This window comes from Rhipicephalus microplus, chromosome 8 (assembly GCF_043290135.1).
Source record: "Rhipicephalus microplus isolate Deutch F79 chromosome 8, USDA_Rmic, whole genome shotgun sequence".
NCBI classification, from domain to species: domain Eukaryota; kingdom Metazoa; phylum Arthropoda; class Arachnida; order Ixodida; family Ixodidae; genus Rhipicephalus; species Rhipicephalus microplus.
In genome coordinates, this window is record NC_134707.1 from 121,289,087 (window position 1) to 121,309,263 (window position 20,177).

A 20,177-nucleotide genomic window follows, 5' to 3' on the forward strand; every position below is an offset into this window, starting at 1 on the left:
CATTCGAAAATAAGCTGAGGCTATGGATATACCTAAAAAAAGCGAATCAGTAACGATAACGATTGCCAAATTATTGATCGAAAGTTTTCTAAGTGCCTAAATTATTGCTAAAAGCTCTGCGTCAAAAATAGCAGTGTAATCCGGGAGACGTACTGAGAATGTCCAACATATTCCCATTTCCCATTTAAAGTAAATAATCTTCTAATAAGCCTTTTAGATATCTGTTAGGTAGAAGTTTGGCATTAGATGAGAATATATGACCAAATTCAATTTTGGTTGTTGCCAATGAGTCATTGAAAACATCGATGCGTCTGTGTACGTTTAAATGTTCTAGCTGCTCTTTAACAAACGAAATCGGAGGTCTATCAATCAATCAATCGATCAATTAAAGAACTTTATTTTCACCAAAAACAAAAACAAGTACGGTGAAAAAAGGTGGCCGGGAAAAAAGCTGTCCAATGACAGCTTAGTCTATGTGCCCTAGATCAAGGCTCTATAAAAATGTTCTCGGTTCCGACATGAATACCAACTGTAAACGTCTAAGTAAAGCAGCGTAAATTTTAAAATACGCTTTACTGGTAAGCATGCGAAATCTACAAGCTAAGGTGAGGATTCGGGCTTCTTCATATAGCACACTGTTCGCAGTAAATTTCGGAACCTCCAGACAACTTCTAAAACCACTCGTTCTAGGATAACAAGGAAAGTATTCACATACGCTGGCCCCCCAGAACATAAAACTCAACCGAAGTCTAGAATCGGGAATACATACATACGGTAAATTATAATTGGCCTGTCCTTGCGTCGGCCAGTGGGATGTCGACTAAGTTTACAAATTGTTCTAATAGCACAAGTTGCCTTAAGCTTATTGTGTGCTATGTGATTTCGCCAAGTCAGTTTTTTATTATAAAACACCCTTAAATGTTTAACATGGTCTTTCTATGGTGTCCCCTCTTGGCGATACTGAAGAGAACTGCTAAATGAAGAATTCAAAGAGAAAATGGTCACTGAACTTTTGCAAACATTTAAAGTCATTTGAATATGTTGAAACCAAAATTCTCATGTTGCTAAATATGATTGTAATTTGATTGCTAAGTATGGTTGAGTGCAAAGAATGTATATCACATGCAGCAGCGAAGAGTGCAATGTCATCTGCATATACACACACTTGGACACTACTGTGGAGTGGAACAGAACTTAATACGATAATAATTAAAATGAAAGAGAGGGAGAAACTTTGAGGAATCCCTCTGTACTGACTATATTTTGGAGAAGAAGAAAGTCGTTGTGAACAATAAAGTGTCTTATCCTTCAGAAGTTCGCACACCAAATAATAATATACCACGGAAAGTTCGAGCTTTCTAATGAGTTGAGTAGGGTGGCATGTTGAGCAGGGTGACTGTCATATGCCTTAGCCTAGAGTTACTAAAGCTGAATAGTGACGCCTGTGACGAGCAAGCTTAACGCATCTCTCTCAATATGTATGGGCATCCCACATGAAACATCCAGGTCTAAATTTTATCTGACAAGGCCTTAGTACTAAATTATCTGTCATAAATTTGATGTGTCTGAGGTGTAATATTATTACATGCTAGTCAGTGCGATACGCCTTAGGTTATGGATATGTGCCCCTGCACCTTGTTTTTTATGCAAGGAGATTATTCTTGCAATTTTCCAGTCTGGTGGAATCCAGCCATACGTAAGTTAATGGTTGACGAGAATAAGGAGATCCTGACGAGACACCATAAATGGTGTTTCTAACATACTTGTCCTAATGTCGTCTGGACCTGCAGCTAAATGCGGAGAGACCGAAATTCATGATCAAGTTAGTCTATATATACGTTGACAAAATTGTCCACACAGAAAAGTTGGGGGAAAATGCTTGTTTAAGATGTAGTTCGCTTTTCCGAACCCACTTCAATACTAATAAATCAGCCAATTCTTTAGAAGCCCGGACAACGAATGGTGTGTTGATAAATGAAGGAATAATTTTATTACTCCTAAGAACTCTATAGAGAGATGCTTTGTTGCTACTTTTAAAAAGAAATGCATATCAATTTTCGTCATGTTGAGACGCCACAATTAAAACAGTTCCCTTAAACATAGCTTTGGTCTACTTATATTTGCTCCAATTAGCAGGGCACTGCTTAATAAGAAGTTTTTTTTTTCATGCAGCCTTTCGGCATCTGTACTTTTGTTCACGATAGGAATTCCTCCAGACACTTACAGGTTTCATTCGTGCTGAGGCCATAGTGAATTGCGAGTTTTTCGTAGAGCGTTTTAGCACCGAACACAGACTCATGGCTTTAATGTGAGTTTCAGAGTTATTAAAACAGGCCAAAATTAACAGCAAGCGCTTTTAAATTTTGATTAGTTTACAAATCAGTGAATCTGATGATCCAAAAAGACTAATAAGTATTTAATTTCAATTACTAATGGTCAGCGATCAAAATCAGCGGTGGTATCTAATTTTACTAATTTTTACTTGAATATAGTCATTTTTACTAATCCATTTCCAAAGAATTTCACCTGGTGCATCTGTATGGAATCCCCATGTTACATGGTGTGAATTACAATCACCCATAAATAATATGGAATGTCTGTGGAAACTCTCAATGAAGTTCATAATATTTTGCTCTTTTACGCCTGTCGGAAAGTAGCTGTTCACGAAAGTAGGTGGCATGCAGCCTAAAAGTACAAGTTCCGCTAGTAGAACTTCGTAATCAGATGATATTGCTCAGAAAACAACGTTCGCTCCATGAAGAACTTGAATGATGTACAAAATGATTTTCCTCGCCCTCGTGTATTCCTATCCAAACAAAAAACATGTAAAATTTTGCAAATTAAACTTTTTCACATGATAACCAAAGAGAGAGAGAGAGAAATAATTAAAAGGAAGAGACAGGGAGGTTAACCTAGACGAACTGGTTTGCTACCCTGTACGGTGTTGGGGAAAAGGGTCGGAAAGAGGATAGATATAAAATAAATTAGGAAAAAAAACCACATGCACACACATTCAGAGAGTTCCGATCACAGCCATTTGGACAGGCCGGTTGAACGCAAGAAGCGCAGGAGCGCCTTCACAGCCTTCTGCGACATTAAGTCCTGTCGGCAGCGCAGGAGTCTTTCTTCCGAAAGAGGCTGATTGTCCGGTTCATCTAGTGCACTGCAGAGTGACTGTCTCTGCGAGCAGTATTGTGGGCATTCACACAGAATGTGCCAAGTTGTTACAAGATAACCAAATTTCGTCTAATACTATATCACCTGGAGGTTGTTGCGAGATAACGTATAATAGATCTCACAGCGCAGAAAGTATGGAACGGTAGTTTCATTGAAGAACTCAAAGGTACCCTATTTTGATGATAAGCAAGCAGCCGTAACTGCTTGGTCTAAAATAATATTTTTTGAGAAATCATTCTTAGTCAAAGGCTTTTTCACACTTTCTTTTATATACGGATTAGAACTATGATTTTCGTTGTTCAGGAATGTGTTATGTTTAAGGATCTCTACACCCCAAATATCTCGTGACCCACAAACAGCCAAATAATCTAGCTCAGTCTCTGTGAGTTATCAGGTCGACTCTCCTTATCACTGTGAGCTTCTCACTGAGACCAAAGTGATAACCTAACTAGATGGATAAGGTTTTGCAAGCTATTAGATAGTTGCTCTGATGTACCAGATAGATGCGAACACACAACTTGAACTATGGTCTCGGATGTGTTAAGAAGAAGTGTTTCAATTGGCTTTTCTGCCACTTTCTCTACGAGTGAAGAAATAGACCAAACCATAGACGCGTTCATAGTGAGAGGCAGTCAGGCTGTAACTCCTGCATATCGTTGAGTCCTGCTCTGTACTTCTGCTAGAGCTTCCCTGCGTGGCAGATGCGACATGGTACATTAGATCGACAACCGTTCGTGCTATGTAAATGCCTCCAGAATTTTCCACATTAAAGAAGGCGTGGGGAAAGGGGTTCAATTAGATATATGAAAGACCAAGCATTGATCTCTGAAGGACGCGAAATCCCAACAAGTGTGGCGATAACCCTCACAATATTGACAAGTCTGCTGCAACGATAGACGGATAGAACACCAGCCTCCGAGAAAATATCCGAAATTTCCACGGGGGTTAAACTGACGTCTACTCCACGAACTAGGCTTTTAAATTAGGCAAAGTAAGGGGGGATGAAACAGCACACTGAAGATGAGGCAAAGCTGCTACATTTCAGAAGGTCCTTGATACAGGCCTGGTCTGGGAAGCAGCAGAGGATGTCACCTCGCCCAAATTATCGCACGTCGGTTAAATGTAAATAATGAGCAGTCCCCATGTGTAGCTCAGATTTAATGGCTTTGGCATTCTTCATCCGAACAACTCCTCCATTCGTTGGCACCACAGCCACAGGAACGCTGTTGATTCCATTACGCAGATAGAACTCCTGTGGTATATCCTGTGAAGGAGTGGAAGCAGACGAAAGGGAAATTTTTTGGCCCGGATATAACGCAGACATCAAGAAATGTATACCTAAAATGCAATAAGCTCAATCTGAGAAAATAACAGAGATACAAGTACCCGCTAGTTACAATAATACAATCCGCCAGAAGCGGACCACAACCCTGCCGAACAGCGAAGCCCTGTACATGGAAGGAATACGCTGCTTCTCTTCATGCAGCTGGTTCCTCGTAATCCTGCCGCCATCGAACTCTCAATCAGACTCTCTGTTAGGCTCTATATCAGACCCTGTTTTTTTTTTCTTCACCTGTGGGCAGTGGAGCATACGGACTCTAGGAAATTGGCCAAGGATTGAGTGGTTTTATAAACTATTTTCTTCGTTCAGCGAACTAGGAGCGCAGAGAAAAAACACAAAGGACGAAGCGAGGAACCACACAACACGAGCGCTCAACTAACAACTGATTTATTTTCCACATCGGAAGGACATATATAAACACAAAATGCGCATGTCAAAAAAAGATTATGACGAAATCAAGGGCAGCATGCGAAGCGTGTAATCAAGGCACATGTCTAAGGGTTATCTAGGTAGCTGAATTCACAGTCAAGTAGTGAGAGGGAAGGATGACTTATACATTGGTCCGTATTCCTGGAAATGTGATAGGCTTCAGAAATTTCGCGCGTAGTTTGATGAGGATGCCGGAACAGAACAATTGTATTCTCAAACAGAGGTTGGCACTTGCACGAAACGCAATGTGACGCTAAATGGGAGTAAGGTGTACTTTTCAACGAGCTTCTGTGTTCCCTGAGACGCACGTTCACACATCGGCCGGTCTGGCCAATGTACATCCGTCCGCAAGAAAGGGGTATCTTATATACTACTCCGGTGATGCATTTAACAAACTTAGTTACGTGCTTCTGGAGGCATCCTCTACCTTTAGATGCATTATGTGCCCTCCTGTGCACCATTGAACATATACTGGCCAATTTATTGGGTGCCGAGAAAACCACGCGCACACCGAACCGGTTTCCAACGTTTTTTAACCCATGGGCCATTTTATGAATGTAGGGGATTACTGCCGCGCGCTTCTTATTCCCTTCCTTGTTCTCTGAAGAAGTACATGTGCGTTTTTCATTATTTTTGACCGTACGCAAGAGCTTTTCACAGACTGAGGCTATTACGTAGGAAGGGTATCCCGCACCTATCAGCCGTTCCAACTGTGCTACGAAACCACTTTGCAAGGTATGCAGGCAACATTTTCCGAGGGCCGAACGTAAGCATGACATTACGATTCCGCGTTTAACAAGCTTGGAATGTCCGGAAGAGTAGTCTAGAACGGGTTTTGCAGAACGAGGATTATATCGCCAGCAAAGGTGCTTATCACCAAAAAACAGGGAAAGGTCTAGGAACTGCAATTTGTTATCTTTTGGAAGCTCGGAGGTGAACCGGAGGCCCATGCCTTCCTTCTCGAAGCATGCCTTCATACTTTCAACGTCCACTGCTGAACACTTCTTGATGATAATCAGATAATCGTCAACATAACGGAATACTTTTGTGCCAAGTTGAAGTTTAGTGCTTAAGGCTGCATCCACCTTCCCAAGAAAGATTTGGCTTAAAACAGGGGCCACACTTGAACCTATACACACACCTGATTTTTGCATGTACAGGTTCCCAAGCCATACGACGAAGGTGGACTTCAAATAGAACGTCAAAATTTCTAGAAAAGACTGAGTCGAAATTCCCGTGCTATTCCTGAACGATATCTCATCATTGTCTTCCACAATGCACTGCTCTACGCTGTTTAACAGTTGATCATGCGGCAAAGAATAATATAAGTCGATTACATCAAGACTAAAAGCTGTAACACCGGAGCATTCACATGTGTTGAGGTATTCAACCACGACACCAGAGTTTTTTGCGTGAAAAGGGTCATTTACGCGCAACGCAGAAAGATGTGCTTGCAGATACTGAGATACAACCAACTGCCACGTATCCCTTTCTGAAACAATCGCGCGCAGCGGCATTTCCGGTTTGTGTGTTTTAATGGAGTAAAAAAGTTCTAGCTCTACACCTTTCGCCTTTTCTACTGAAGAGCCGAGTTTTTCCAGGTTAAGCCTTTTCAGCAGCGATATCGCTCTAGTCTTTACTTCCTTGCTTTTTACAGAGAGTGGTTTAAAATTTCTTTCTAAGGCTTCCTCGGCCTTCTTGAGAAAATCTAGTTCATTAATGATAACGAAGAACCCTTCTTTGTCAGAAATGAGTACCCTTAGCTGATTGTTCAAACAAAACTTAACAACTGGATGAACGCGCAGTCTTCTACTCGCATCGCTAACATTGCTCGAAACTGCTTGAACACATTCTGTTACACACCTATAACGCTCTTCCTCCTTGGCCAGCTTGGAGACAGTCCTTGCTGTGGCAATCTTTTCTTCAGGTCGAAGGGTAGGTTCTACGGAGAACTTCGGGCCTTTTTGCAGAACCTGCTGAATTTTTTCCGGCACAGACACATCACTTAGGTTCAAGAAACGTCCCTCACTTGAAGCTTGTTTTTTCCTGGCAGGTAGTTGTGGTCTGATCCAATTCCACAAAGTTTCCGTGACGGATTTCGAAGTTTTTCACCAGTCGCGATACGAATCGCGGTTGTTACGTCTATGAACGTCTTGGTCACACATGATCCTCAGCCAGTCCTTATAACACCGGACTTGTCTGTACCATTCCGAACGAAGGATTCGGCACATCCTTTTGGTATGCCCAAACGACGGACTCATCATTCCAAAAAGCATTTGTACCTCTGCCGGACAAGTTCCTTGACGAAGGTGCCACGATGCTACTCTTGCCCGACATGTTGAGACAGCAATCCACGATGCCAAAATGGCAGGGTCTTGAAAAGAGGGACTAAAACAGTTAAAAGAGCCCTGTGTACTAGAAATACATTGCAAAAGGATCAAAATGTGGGCCAGTTGGTAATTCATTTTCTTCGTTCAGCGAACTAGGAGCGCAGAGAAAAAACACAAAAGCTCTTGCGTACGGTCAAAAATAATGAAAAACGCACATGTACTTTTTCAGAGAACAAGGAAGGGAATAAGAAGCGCGCGGCAGTAATCCCCTACATTCATAAAATGGCCCATGGGTTAAAAAACGTGGGAAACCGGTTCGGTGTGCGCGTGGTTTTCTCGGCACCCAATAAATTGGCCAGTATATGTTCAATGGTGCACAGGAGGGCACATAATGCATCTAAAGGTAGAGGATGCCTCCAGAAGCACGTAACTAAGTTTGTTAAATGCATCACCGGAGTAGTATATAAGATACCCCTTTCTTGCGGACGGATGTACATTGGCCAGACCGGCCGATGTGTGAACGTGCGTCTCAGGGAACACAGAAGCTCGTTGAAAAGTACACCTTACTCCCATTTAGCGTCACATTGCGTTTCGTGCAAGTGCCAACCTCTGTTTGAGAATACAATTGTTCTGTTCCGGCATCCTCATCAAACTACGCGCGAAATTTCTGAAGCCTATCACATTTCCAGGAATACGGACCAATGTATAAGTCATCCTTCCCTCTCACTACTTGACTGTGAATTCAGCTACCTAGATAACCCTTAGACATGTGCCTTGATTACACGCTTCGCATGCTGCCCTTGATTTCGTCATAATATTTTTTTGACATGCGCATTTTGTGTTTATATATGTCCTTCCGATGTGGAAAATAAATCAGTTGTTAGTTGAGCGCTCGTGTTGTGTGGTTCCTCGCTTCGTCCTTTGTGTTTTTTCTCTGCGCTCCTAGTTCGCTGAACGAAGAAAATGAATTACCAACTGGCCCACATTTTGATCCTTTTGCAAGGTTTTATAAACTAATGTACAGTTTCAGAATAATGGAGGTTATATAGTACAAATACTGCAGATAACCTAAGAAAATTTGCAGCTTCATCTAATGCATACAATTATTAAAATTAAAAAGAATTTATCTCAAATTAGGGCACTACCCTGATTGGTGGTCACGCTCATGCGTGCTGCGGTCATGAGTCATCGTTGTCTTCGCCGTTCTACGTCATGCGCTCTTCGAACGCGCTCTTGCACATCAAGACTTACAAACGTGACCAATAAATTTCACCGTTGCATATCAGATGTTTATTTTCAACTCGATCTTCCGGAAATGTTTGTTGATCGCAGAGTTGGCTTCGTTCCCAATGTCACCGAATGTTCATCAACCTTCCACAGTGGGCATGTACTATGACAGGAAAAAAACGAAAAGAAGCGTGTCACGCGGTACGTGCGAATCGAAGGTAGCAGCTTTTTACATAGAAATATCTTTACGAGGTATTGGTAGGGACTTATCTGTGCCTGTCATTTTGTCTTTTGGAGCTTCCATTTCTGGGTTCTCTAATGCGACAGTATGCGCGGCCCTCCGGGACTATATTGGTGAATCTAATAGGTTGACTAAATAATCTGTTTCATTATGCTAACATGTCTACAAAATTATACACGTATAAAAATCAGATTGTTCCTCTATTCTAAGATTAAATTTGTTTATTTAAATATTGTAAGCGTTAGATCAAGCACCGCAGTTTCCTAGGTCATCGGTAATTTTTCTATTATATCTCCATTATCCCAAATCTGAACAATAATTTTTAAAACCACTCGATTCTTGCCCAATCCCCCATAGCGGGTATGCGCCACGATCAATAGGTGAACAAGAACACTTTCAATCGTCCGTAAAGCGCCTGGGCTTAGGAAGAGGCGTTGCAATTGCTCGCCCGTTGCGATCGCGTCTGGCCGGGCAGCGCTTGCGCGTTGCGATCATCCTGGTCTGCACGCTGCTGTGAAAAAAATATCCATGGAACCCGCCGATATACCTACAGCCAGCAGGAAAGACAAAGGGGACATCGTCACAATCTCATCAGAGGCAGCGATCCTGTTCAAGGACAACGGCAAGAGGGTCGACTTCACCCGGGGAGCAGCAGTTCGGTCTATGCTTGGACTGCGGGAACAGAGGAATAAGCGGCAGTTTTGTGACATTGTCCTCCGGGCTTCTGATGGTTCTGAGATCTGGGCACACCGGTTTGTGACGGCTGCCAGGTGAGTATTGGGTATCTCGTTGAGTCCCGCTCCTCTCAGTATTGAATATTAGCTTCGCGTCGCATTGTAGAAAATGGAAAAGGTTTTATTCAGGTAAAATGCTTCATAATCTTTCAATCTAGGCAATCACTGTGAAAATAAAGCTTTAGATATTGTTATTCATCAAAACCTGGCTAATTCAACAGTTCAGTTCCTACACCTTGTGAGAATCAATTTCTCGTGAAGCATTCGACGAGTATTTGTATAACAAGAAAGCGTTTTATGCGGCGGTCCACCAAACTGTCATGGAAATGATTTCGAAAAAATATGCACGATCCGAAGACAAAGAGAGAAAAAATGCCAGGACTGCGCAGAAGGCACAGCACAGTCACAGCAAAAACTAGAAGAGCGGCCTTTCAGAGCCTTTTGTAAACACTCCTTGGGTAACTGCTGCAAGCAATCTTGCTTGATGCCCACTGTGGCGTCAATATTAGAAATTTTAGGGTAGCAGGCCGGCATTCACTATGATATTTTTCGTCATTTTTCTGGGAAGCGAAATATCCGCTAAACAATCGCGAGGAAATTTGTGGCAATCGTTCATGCAGTATCTGACTACGATGAGGGATAATGCCAGAAGTGGGTATGCGCAACAGTTATAAGCTGAACAAAACAAGCTTATTTGATGGGTTGGAACATTGGACAACTGACTCTTTATGCTACTCAAATTGTGCGACCATTGGTGCTTTTTTCGCTCTTTTAAAATGCTTTATAAGACGTATTTACGCGATTGCTTTCCCGGCAACAAGCCTGCCTAATGCCAGTTTGCCAAGCACCGGCGTGGCTCAGTGGTAAAATACCGGGCTGGCACCCAGTGGACCCGAGTTCAAGCCCCACTGTGGCATTGGTAGTAGGTTTATTTTTCTATTCACTTGCGATGTGGTTACGGACGCCGGCGGCGGCAGCGATGGCGGCAGCTGCGGACAACTACGGCGCTGCACGTGAACCAAGCTTTGACCTCATAGCAGCTTTCGCTGTAAGAAGTTCCGTCATCAGCTGTCGAACTCGCGACCTCTGGCAACAGATGCCAGGCCGACTATCCTCTGCGCCATGGTTCCACACTTTGTACGTTTACAAAATACGCCGTTTATATCTACTACAGTCATATCTGCATTCTTGGTAAAGCGCAGTAATGCATCATGATTGAGGCATTCGCGGTTACTTCTTTCCACACAATAAAAATGTTTACACCCAAAAGGGTGTAAAAAGGGTGCTTTCACGAGAAAGCACTTTTTGCAACACCCTTTACCACTTATAAATGGTCGATTGAAAAAAAAGCACCCCTTTGTTTGGGTGCTTGCCTCGATAGCACCCTAAAATAGGCTCTAAGGGTGCTCTTGTGTCTGAGAAGGGTGTAGGTGACGATTCATCAGATTGAATATGCAGCATAAGAAGAACACATAATTATAATATTTGGGATTTTACATCTCAAAAACCTCGATATGAATATGAGGGTCGTCGTAGTGGAAAGCTCTAGAGATTTTGACCATTTGGTGTTCTTTAATAGGCGCTGATATCGCACCGTGCACAGGCTTCTACCTTTTCGCCTCCGTCTTAATTCGACTGCCACGGCCAGCATCGATCTCGCGACCTTCGTATTGGCGGCCGATCAGCGTAGCTACTGCACGAATATGTGGACCTTGCATTAAATGACGGCCTAGACTTAGAATGTGTGAAGGTGCTCTCCGAATACAGCAGAATGCCAGCAGAAGCAAATTGCGTTTCATCTATAATGGCAATTACCTGCAATCCATGTTACGAAAGCTTTTCTTAGCGTTGGTTATAAGCTACATGTTTGCTATGGATTATATACAGGAACATAATGTTCGCCCGAGTATGGGTGTGTGTGCGTGAGCCTGCGCATGTGTTCGCGTGTAGGCGCGATTGTGTGTACACCCGTGCATGTGTGCGTGCGCGTGTATGTGCAAGTCCGTGTTTGTGTTAAGCGTGCCTGTGCACATGTGTACGCCCATGCATGCGTGTGTTTACGGTCGCGTGTTTGTGTGGCCGTATGTGTGTATACGTGTATGTGTGCACGCCTGTGAATAAGTATGCGTGTGTATCAGCCCGTGCGCCCTCGAATTTCGTGTGTGTGTGTGTGTGCGGGGGGGGGGGGCACTGCTTCTTAGTGTTTAAGGTCCCACACCTGTTCAGACTGGGAGTCTATATGGGAGGTGGCTTAAGGAATGGCGGTGGTCAACGCACTGTACACGGACTATTCAGTATATGGAAAACAGCTGTCCATTTTTGTACCTCATCGTTGCTTACGAACTTGCTGTGGTAGCTGATTAGGTCCGCTGAGGCACTTCTACGCTCGAAAACGTGGATTATGACCAATTCACACGGAAGGTGTCACTGCACTTATGCACAGCCGTCGTTTATATTACCAATGTTTAACAAGAACGTGACCTGCCTTTGCTACAGGTGCTTAGCTAGCTCATTGGGCAACAATATGAAATTATGTGCTGATCATGTGGTCAGCAAAAAGTTTGTTATAACAACCTCGGCACGTTTCGTGGTGCGTGACAAGCCTTCTAAACATCCGCGACTGTGGATTAATTTGTTTCAGCTTCGACAACGCATTCAGTGTTTGCGGCAACATACGCGGAATTGCTAGACACAGACAATGCGAAAAGAAATTTCTCTGGAAAAAGGTGTAGCTATGCTCTCCCGCTAAGGCCACCGAGGACGAAATAATTATTGTTTCTGGCCATTCCATGGTGTACTTTGTTTTCCGCAAGTTTTGCTTCACTATTTTTCGCCAACTGCAATCGCATTCCGTCAAAATACTCAAAGAAACCGAGGCTGGTAAATAACCTGCGTCGCTGTGCAGCTAGCTGGAAGGAGAGTTGCCATTTACAAGGAGTCATTCTTGAAGCGCAATTCAATTGTCTTCCGCGTCAAACCACCGTCAGCAGTATGCGCCATAGCGTTTGCCTTTCGGCGCCGTCTTGGCGGGTTTCCCGCTCCCCCCCCCCCCCGCTCACCCCGGAGAGCGTTGCCCCCCCAACGGCGGTGTAGATAAGCGAATAGATGCGTCACCGAACACCTGCGTCGACAGCTGCGGCGCCGCCGCCAGTGCCTCCTCCTTCTCTCTCTCAACGTTTCTGTGTCTCATCCGTCTTTCAAATGCGTTGCGTTGGTCTGGGGTCTTGGTCGCTGTGTGAGTTCTAGCGAACAGGCACATCTTCAATGGTGGTCACGCATGACACCGTGTTCGAAGTGACGCTCGGATTAAGGAATATTCATGGAGCGGCGGACACGGACAACGTGGGCCTGTTAACGGTGAGTGTACTGTTTTCGTAGGTAGTAATCATACAGCGCTAGCTGGGCGCCTGCAGCAGCTATGCCGAAGTAGGCTGCCAGCCATTCACAACAGCATGCGTTCGCGGGCCTGTTGCAGATACCCGATTAAACGTGTGACTTAACGAGTTCACACTGCTATGCGCGATGTTGTGTAAGTGCCTGCATCACTCATACAGTGAGTGATGTGATCACTTAACAAGGGCGCGATTCGTTCCTGATCGCACATTGTCTCTACACTGCTCAAAGTGATTGATATTGTTTCAAGATGCACTTTAGGCTACATCGTAATAGCATTTCTATTATTACTCAAATGTGCAGCGTGCTTCTGTAGGTGTAAGCGTAAAAAAAAGAAAGAAAAAAAATGATGTACAGTGGCGCACTGTACGAAATGGCTTTTTTGCTTAAAGACGGTATAGTTTGAGGTGCTGATATGCCGCGATGCTCCCAGCACGTGCGCGTCGGTTTTTTAAAATATTTAGGACACGTGTCACCAGCAACAGGGAAAGATCTAGTTGACTTCCAAAGGCGCGTTGTTGGGGCCATCGCCGTGCGTTGTTTTCCCTCATTTCTGTTTGCGCTTTTCGTGCTTTGCTTTCATCTGCGATAACGTTCGACGTTATAACAGAAACGAGAGAGTATACGTGACTGTGGGAGCTATGTGTGGTAGCTCTAGCACAAGCCATGGCTGCTGCAACGTAGACGGCGTCCGCGCGCGTTGGTGTCGTTCGAGCGCTCCTACTTGCTTGATTGTGTTTAACTGAGTATTTAAGCACGGGTTGTGTTTGTAAATCCCGTGGTCAATATTCGCTAATAGCGTGCCCCTGATTGCCATCAGAGGATGGGCTTGGTTGTCGAAAGCACCGCCGTGGTGGTCTAGCGGCTAAGGTACTCAGCTGCTGACCCGCAGGTCGCGGGTTCAAATCCCGGCTGTGGCGGCTGCATTTCCGATGGAGGCGGAAATGTTGTAGGCCCGTGTGCTCAGATTTGGGCGCACGATAAAGAACCCCAGGGGGTACAAAATTTCCGGAGTCCTCCACTACGGCGTCTCTCATAATCATATGGTGGTTTTGGGACGTTAAACCCCACATATCTATCGATGTATTGGTTGTCGAAATATGCCAGACGCTTTTTCTGAAAGCAAGCTTTGAAGAATTTTTTAAAAAAAAAAAGAAATACTTTCATACGTGCTAGGCAGTGCCTATTGCAGGCCCGCAATTCTTTAAAAACTGGACGAGCTATCATATCGTTTATAAAATTACAATGAATTAAGATAATTGAATTATAGATGACGAATTTCTGTGCTAGATTAGGTGCACAAAACACGTGATCGCAGCCCTACGTCTAAAAAGCAGGCAAATAGGAAGCACAGCGTCAAATTTGGATTAGATGCCATTGACGAAGCTTCTTGTGAGGGTAGAAAGAACGAGAAAATTGTTCATTTTTGATGCCCTTATAGAGGCAGTCAGAATTGCACTGATTGCTGAATTGTCACAATTCCTCAGATTGTTACAGGCGTGATTACAGCCAGTAAATCTTTTACTTTTTCTGCAGACCTCTTCGCTAGTGCCACGCCCAAGATCATTTGTTCTCATGTAAAAGAGAAAGCAGAGATGCCTTCATTGTTTGTACATGAAGAGGTAAGTTTCTTGTGCGTTTTGATTAATGCTACATGTTCTGAACGTTGTACTTTAAGAATTGTTTTTCACACTGGCTCACTACTCTAGAAGGAATTTGATTCTTAGGTGAGTTCAGGCTTTCGTAAGTGCCATTTTTCAGCTGTAGTCTTACACTTCACCTTAATTCGGGAATTTGCTGTATGCTGGAAAACTCTTATCTTTATCATACGAAATTATTAGAATGTATGGGTTGTATGCTTCGAGTTCAGTGTAATGTCAAATACACGCCATTTCAAAGAATACACACTACACATTCTTCATATATGGTGCTACTAGAAGAGCACGAACATCCTTTTATGAGAAGTCATATTTGCTTTTATTACAGGATGAGAAGGTGCCGCTGACGTCCTGCGTAGTCTACCTAGGCCCCAGCCTAGAGCAAGCCTAGTTCCTGAACCTACTCGTGGATGACCGAAAAATCTTCCGTGTCAGTAATGACGAAGAAGGAGTGACAGCACTGATGAGTTGATTTTTTTTATTTTCAAAATTGCCTACAGTCGCAAGGCCTTTAACAACCACCGTGATTGAGCGGCTTTTTCTCGGCGTAAGTTTGGAGTTTATCAAAGAAGTTGTTCAGGCAGTACGACGCTGAACATTTTAGTGTCACAATACCTGAAGAACTTTTCTAGTGGTCATGGTAGATGAACAAATATTGTTATTTGTGTAAGTTATTTTGCTTAAATATAGCTGTACCATTCCATGACAAACGTCCCAGCCACTTTGGCGACCATCTGAAATGTATTTAAAAAAAAATGTGCTGACTTATTGCGTTGAAAACAGTGAACTGCTAGAATATTTCAGCGAGAAAAAAAGTTTTGTACATGTGACTGGCTTATAGCTTCCTGGCATAATGCGGTCTGTGTGCTGTTTGTGGAAAATTTCGTTTTAACACTGCCGCTTATTTTTTCTAAAGCAAATTCGGTCTACCTGTTAAGTAAATGTGCTTCTGTAAGGTATTTGAAGCTGAATAATATTAGTGCAATTTTTTTTGCCACATTCGCTTCCAAGAATAAAGCCATAATGTGTTATGTTTGCATTTTTATTGCAATATTGCACTTTGTATGAATATCTGAGCAGTGAATACTTACTCCACAGAAGGTATATTTTGATATTTTGAGGAAAAAATATCTTTAAACCTCTCGAGCTGCTGAAATATACGAGAAAATATCACGAATTTAACAAAATCGTAATTTTTGTCCGTATTGAGATGCAACTTGCTCCATGTTGTGATACAATGAAAACTCATCATTATACCTAAATTGTAAGAAAATAAATTCTTTCTATAATAAAAATCGTATCGCAAAAAGGACAGCAAAGAGCGCTGTCAACTGAATTTTATTGAAGGTGCTACGAGCGTTTTTATACTGAGCACAAGAACAGGGCTCATCTGCAACAACACATGTGTGACCATGACAAAATAATTTTAACCGAGAAAAGAATACTCTTTTTCGGAAAAGATAAGTGAAGGTGTACTGATGCATTGATCCTTGGCCTTCCTGATAAAGAGTTCTAAAATCTCTCATTTTTTCTGCTTTCTTTTTTTTCAAAAACCGTGTTTTATGAAACCTAGGACTACACTTACATTCTTTACGGTGTCCGGCCATGAGACTACTATAGCCCTTCTTAACATTTAAAGCATGCTGTCTTGCTTGATCATTGAAGCATTCTTCAGTTTGTCCTATGTTTACTTTTCCACATGTTAGCGGTATCTCATACACATTTAATTGGCATTCAGTAAACCTATTTTAGTGACGAACGGTGCAAGATTGACTATTCCTGTTGCTGTAAGTACATGCTCTTTTGAAAGCTTGCAAGGGATGGAAAATAACAATGTCATATCTGCTGGCTCTTTTCATAAAATTGTGAGACACCTTATGTACGTAGTACCATGTAACGTGCAAAGGTCATTGGTCAGTCTCTTTTTTCTTTTGGTCCTGTTTCCTTTAACTTTACTTTCTGCAGGAGGGTTTCACAAACAAGTGTGATGATGCTGTTGGAGTATTGGCTGGTGTTATCAGCCCAGGAGTGCTAAGAATGTTCTGTCTTTTGATAGTGGGCATTCAAAATTAGTAGAAAGAGGAATTGATACCACATGTATTCAGGCCACCCTTCAGAAGTCTTGTTAGCACAAGGGTGAGGTCAGGCCTAAAAACCAGATTAAAAGACTAAAAGATGCTGGATATCCCAACAGAATCATCACACCCGTTTGCAAAACCCTCCTGCAGAAAGTAAAGTTAAAGAAGACAGGACGAACAAAAACAATGACCAAAACCTTTGCATGTTATACCACATCACGTGTCTCACAATTAAAAAATAGCCAGCAGGTATGATATTAACGTGTTGTTTTCCACCCCTTGCAAGCTTTCAAAAGTGTGTGTACTAAACGGCAACAGGAATAGTCAATCTTGCACCATTCGTCACGAGAATAGGTTTACTTAATGCCAATTTAACGTTTGTAGAAATATTTTTATGAGGTAAACCAATGATCAGTGCATCACTACACGTTCACTTATCCTTTCCGAGAGGTAGTATTCTTTTCACAGTTAGGATTATTTTGTAGTGCTCACACGTGTCGTCGCGCATGAACACGGTTCTTGTACTCTGTATAAGAGCGCTCATAGCACATTCATTAAATTCAGTTGACAGTCGGTGCTCTTTCCTGTCCTTTCTGTCTCTTCCTGAAGTTGTCGCGCTGTGACTAGCACACAACCACGATGAACCAACTCGCCCAAATTAAGCTCTTGTTACGTAACACGTAGACCGAGTTTCGTATAGAAAGAAGGAGCGGTGCTTTTAAAATAAAATTTTTCACATACAACACCTAGACGGCATTCCAGGAAGTTCAGAAGGCAGCCACGTGACCAAATATTTTTCCTCTCCTAAATATTCCAGAAGTTCTCTATTTTCAATGCAGCACGAGTTTTTCGAATACATTTCAGATTGTTGCCATAATGGCTGGGACATTTGGCATAAAGTGACCCAACTATGTCATTAGCCATAATTATGCGTTACCTCTTTTGTTTTTTGTGTGTCCTGACTCAGTTTTGTGTTCATTTTTAGCTTATTTTGTTTCTGATCATTGTACTGGTTTTTTAAGTATTCGCTACAGTTATATGTGCGATAACCCGTATATGTTTCCATGTACATCATTCCCCATAACCAATTGTTATACATCCAGGAATACAAAGCTTAAACCACTGTAATTGTATACATTTCAAAACACTATCTGTATATATTTTTGTGTGCATCACTTCTTGGGAACGATTGTGTACATGAAGGCGTATATAGTGAAATCATGGTGATTGTATATATTTGAAAGAATTATAAGTATATATTTGCCTGTATTTTGAGTTTGAGTTTGAGTTAATTTAACCACGTGACAAGTACACGAAAATACAATGTATACGTGGTTTGGTGCGAAGGGAAAAAAAACTGCAATTCACAGCTTCACTGGCCCCTTCACCCAGAAAAAAATCAGAACTACAAATTTACAAAAAATACAAACATTACAGGCATTACAGGCAATCGGTTACAGGCAGATACAAACATTACAGGCAATCGGTTAATAGGAATTTCATTCCTATTAACCGATTGTGTACATGGAGTATTAAACAGGAAACCACTGGGATTGTAGATATTTGAAAGAATTATAGGGAAATATTAGCGTGTATTTCATTTGTAGTCTCTATGTACTTGAAGCAGTATACTAAACTGAAACCAGTGTAATTGTATGTTGCAAAGAATTGTCAATAAAGTGAAACTGAAAAAATATAATAAACATTCGAGGTTTTGCATGTGTAGTGTACGTATACGTGAACGTGTTACACATCTGGGGAAAAAGTTGTGTGGCAGAAGAAAAGTTTATAAGTTTTATTTGCCTATTAAATAAATGCAATATGCAAGGGAGCAAGGCCTCGTTTTCTGTAACGCGCATTATGCATATACTGTGAAGCATATATAGATTCAGCACAAATTCATACACAATTGTACGTGTTTATATTTTTGCCCACACGCAATAAATGGAGCTCGACAGGTGGTGCACCATTGATAATCAGGACCACTTTCTTCAAATAGTGTGTAATCAGTGCATGCTGATATCTATTAGTGCAGTCTAAAAGAATACTGGCACCCCTGCCATGGGCACTTAACACCCTTGCGCACCCTTCTCGCACCCTCCTCAGAGGGTGCTAAAAAAGTGAAGGACATCGAAGGCACCCTTCCTTAAGGGTGTTTTTGTAACACCCTACAGTTTTTTTACATGTACACCCTATTCTAAGGGTGCGTGGAAAAGCACCCTTTTTGGAAGGTGCTGAATTAACACCCTTAGGGTGTCGTCCACGGGACAAGCTCATTTACACCCTTCTGGGTGTAAAAATTTTTACTGTGCACGCGTCGTATCTAAGCGTCTGTCCCATTCAGTGTGCTTCTAAAAGGGGTATATCCATCTTTGACACCGCCAAACACACACGCAGATGGCGATTTCTCAAAACGCTGGTGTCACTCACAATATTCATTCATACCAAAAAGTAGCTCTGCAACATGTAGAGCAACACGCCGGCTATGTTGGGATGTAACTCAGCGAGAATCGGGGATCCGAAACAGTGGGTCTCTAGGCTGCGTTGGGTAGACTGTCCTTGCCTTGGGAGGATAAGCAATTTCAGAATTGGGTCAAACGCAGGCTTCGTTGGGTAAAATGCAGGAGGGGGGGGGGGGCACACGTGGCCAAACTTAAGTTATGCGAGACGCTGGCCATACGGCACGAGTGTTTGCGCTGCGTCTGCTTCATTGCACTCGCGACGCAAGACGCCTTGGGGCCCGCGCTAGTTTTCAATATTTAGGCCTTGGGTCAGCCCGAACGCAAGAAAATAGGATTGTCTTGGGTTCTGCGCATGTGCCCTGGTGGGTCGCCAACGTTTTTTTTTATTTGTAACATAAAAAATCAGCAAATTAGAAACATCAGCAAATTAGAAAGAATACAGAAAAAGTAGTGCGTTATATTTTTAATTCTTATGGTCGTTCGTCAGTTACTGAGGTCATCAAACGAAGTGGGCTCCCCACAGTTACGAAGAGAAATAAAATTTGTCGACTGAAACTTTTGTACCAAATAGTTAAAGGACATTACAACATAGATACCTCCCACATTATCACTTTTTCTGGGGGTTATGCTACGAGGCAAAGACACTCTTTAATGATAGCTCTTTTATTTCCACGAAATATTTGCTTTAAATACTCTTTCTTCTTAGAACTATTGCTGATTGGAACAACCTAACTAATAACATTGTAACACAAGAATCCCTTCCATTGTTTGAAAAATGCTTAGAGTAGTTCTTTAGTACCATTGATTATATCTTTTGTTGCATTTGTTCCTTTTTGTGTGTCACTTGTAAAATTTGATTATCAGTTAAACGGAATCTTTTTTCCAACGATGTATCCTCTGTATATTCTATATACCCTACTTGGCATTTCACTAATTACTTCGAATTTCGTTTCGCATCCCTATTTGTGTTGCTTTAATTGTATGCATTATATTGTCCGCGTTATGCATTTTCTGCGTGCGTATTATTTTGCCCTTTCAGAATACTCTGTACCTCTGTCTCACACCTGCTATAGTCTCTGTTCGAGACTGCAGTATCAATAAATAAA

At 42.3% G+C, this 20,177-nt stretch overlaps 1 protein-coding gene across 1 annotated transcript in view; it reads left to right on the forward strand.

The window, feature by feature from the left end:
• The first annotated feature begins 9,146 nt into the window (after positions 1–9,146).
• Positions 9,147–20,177, forward strand: part of LOC119165497 (kelch-like protein 10) — a 95,604-nt gene continuing 84,573 nt past the window's right edge. Inside the window, exon 1 of the mRNA XM_075870334.1 lies at positions 9,147–9,516. Coding sequence (XP_075726449.1) covers positions 9,275–9,516 — 242 coding nt within the window. The 5' untranslated portion in view covers positions 9,147–9,274. The remainder of the gene's footprint in view (positions 9,517–20,177) is intronic.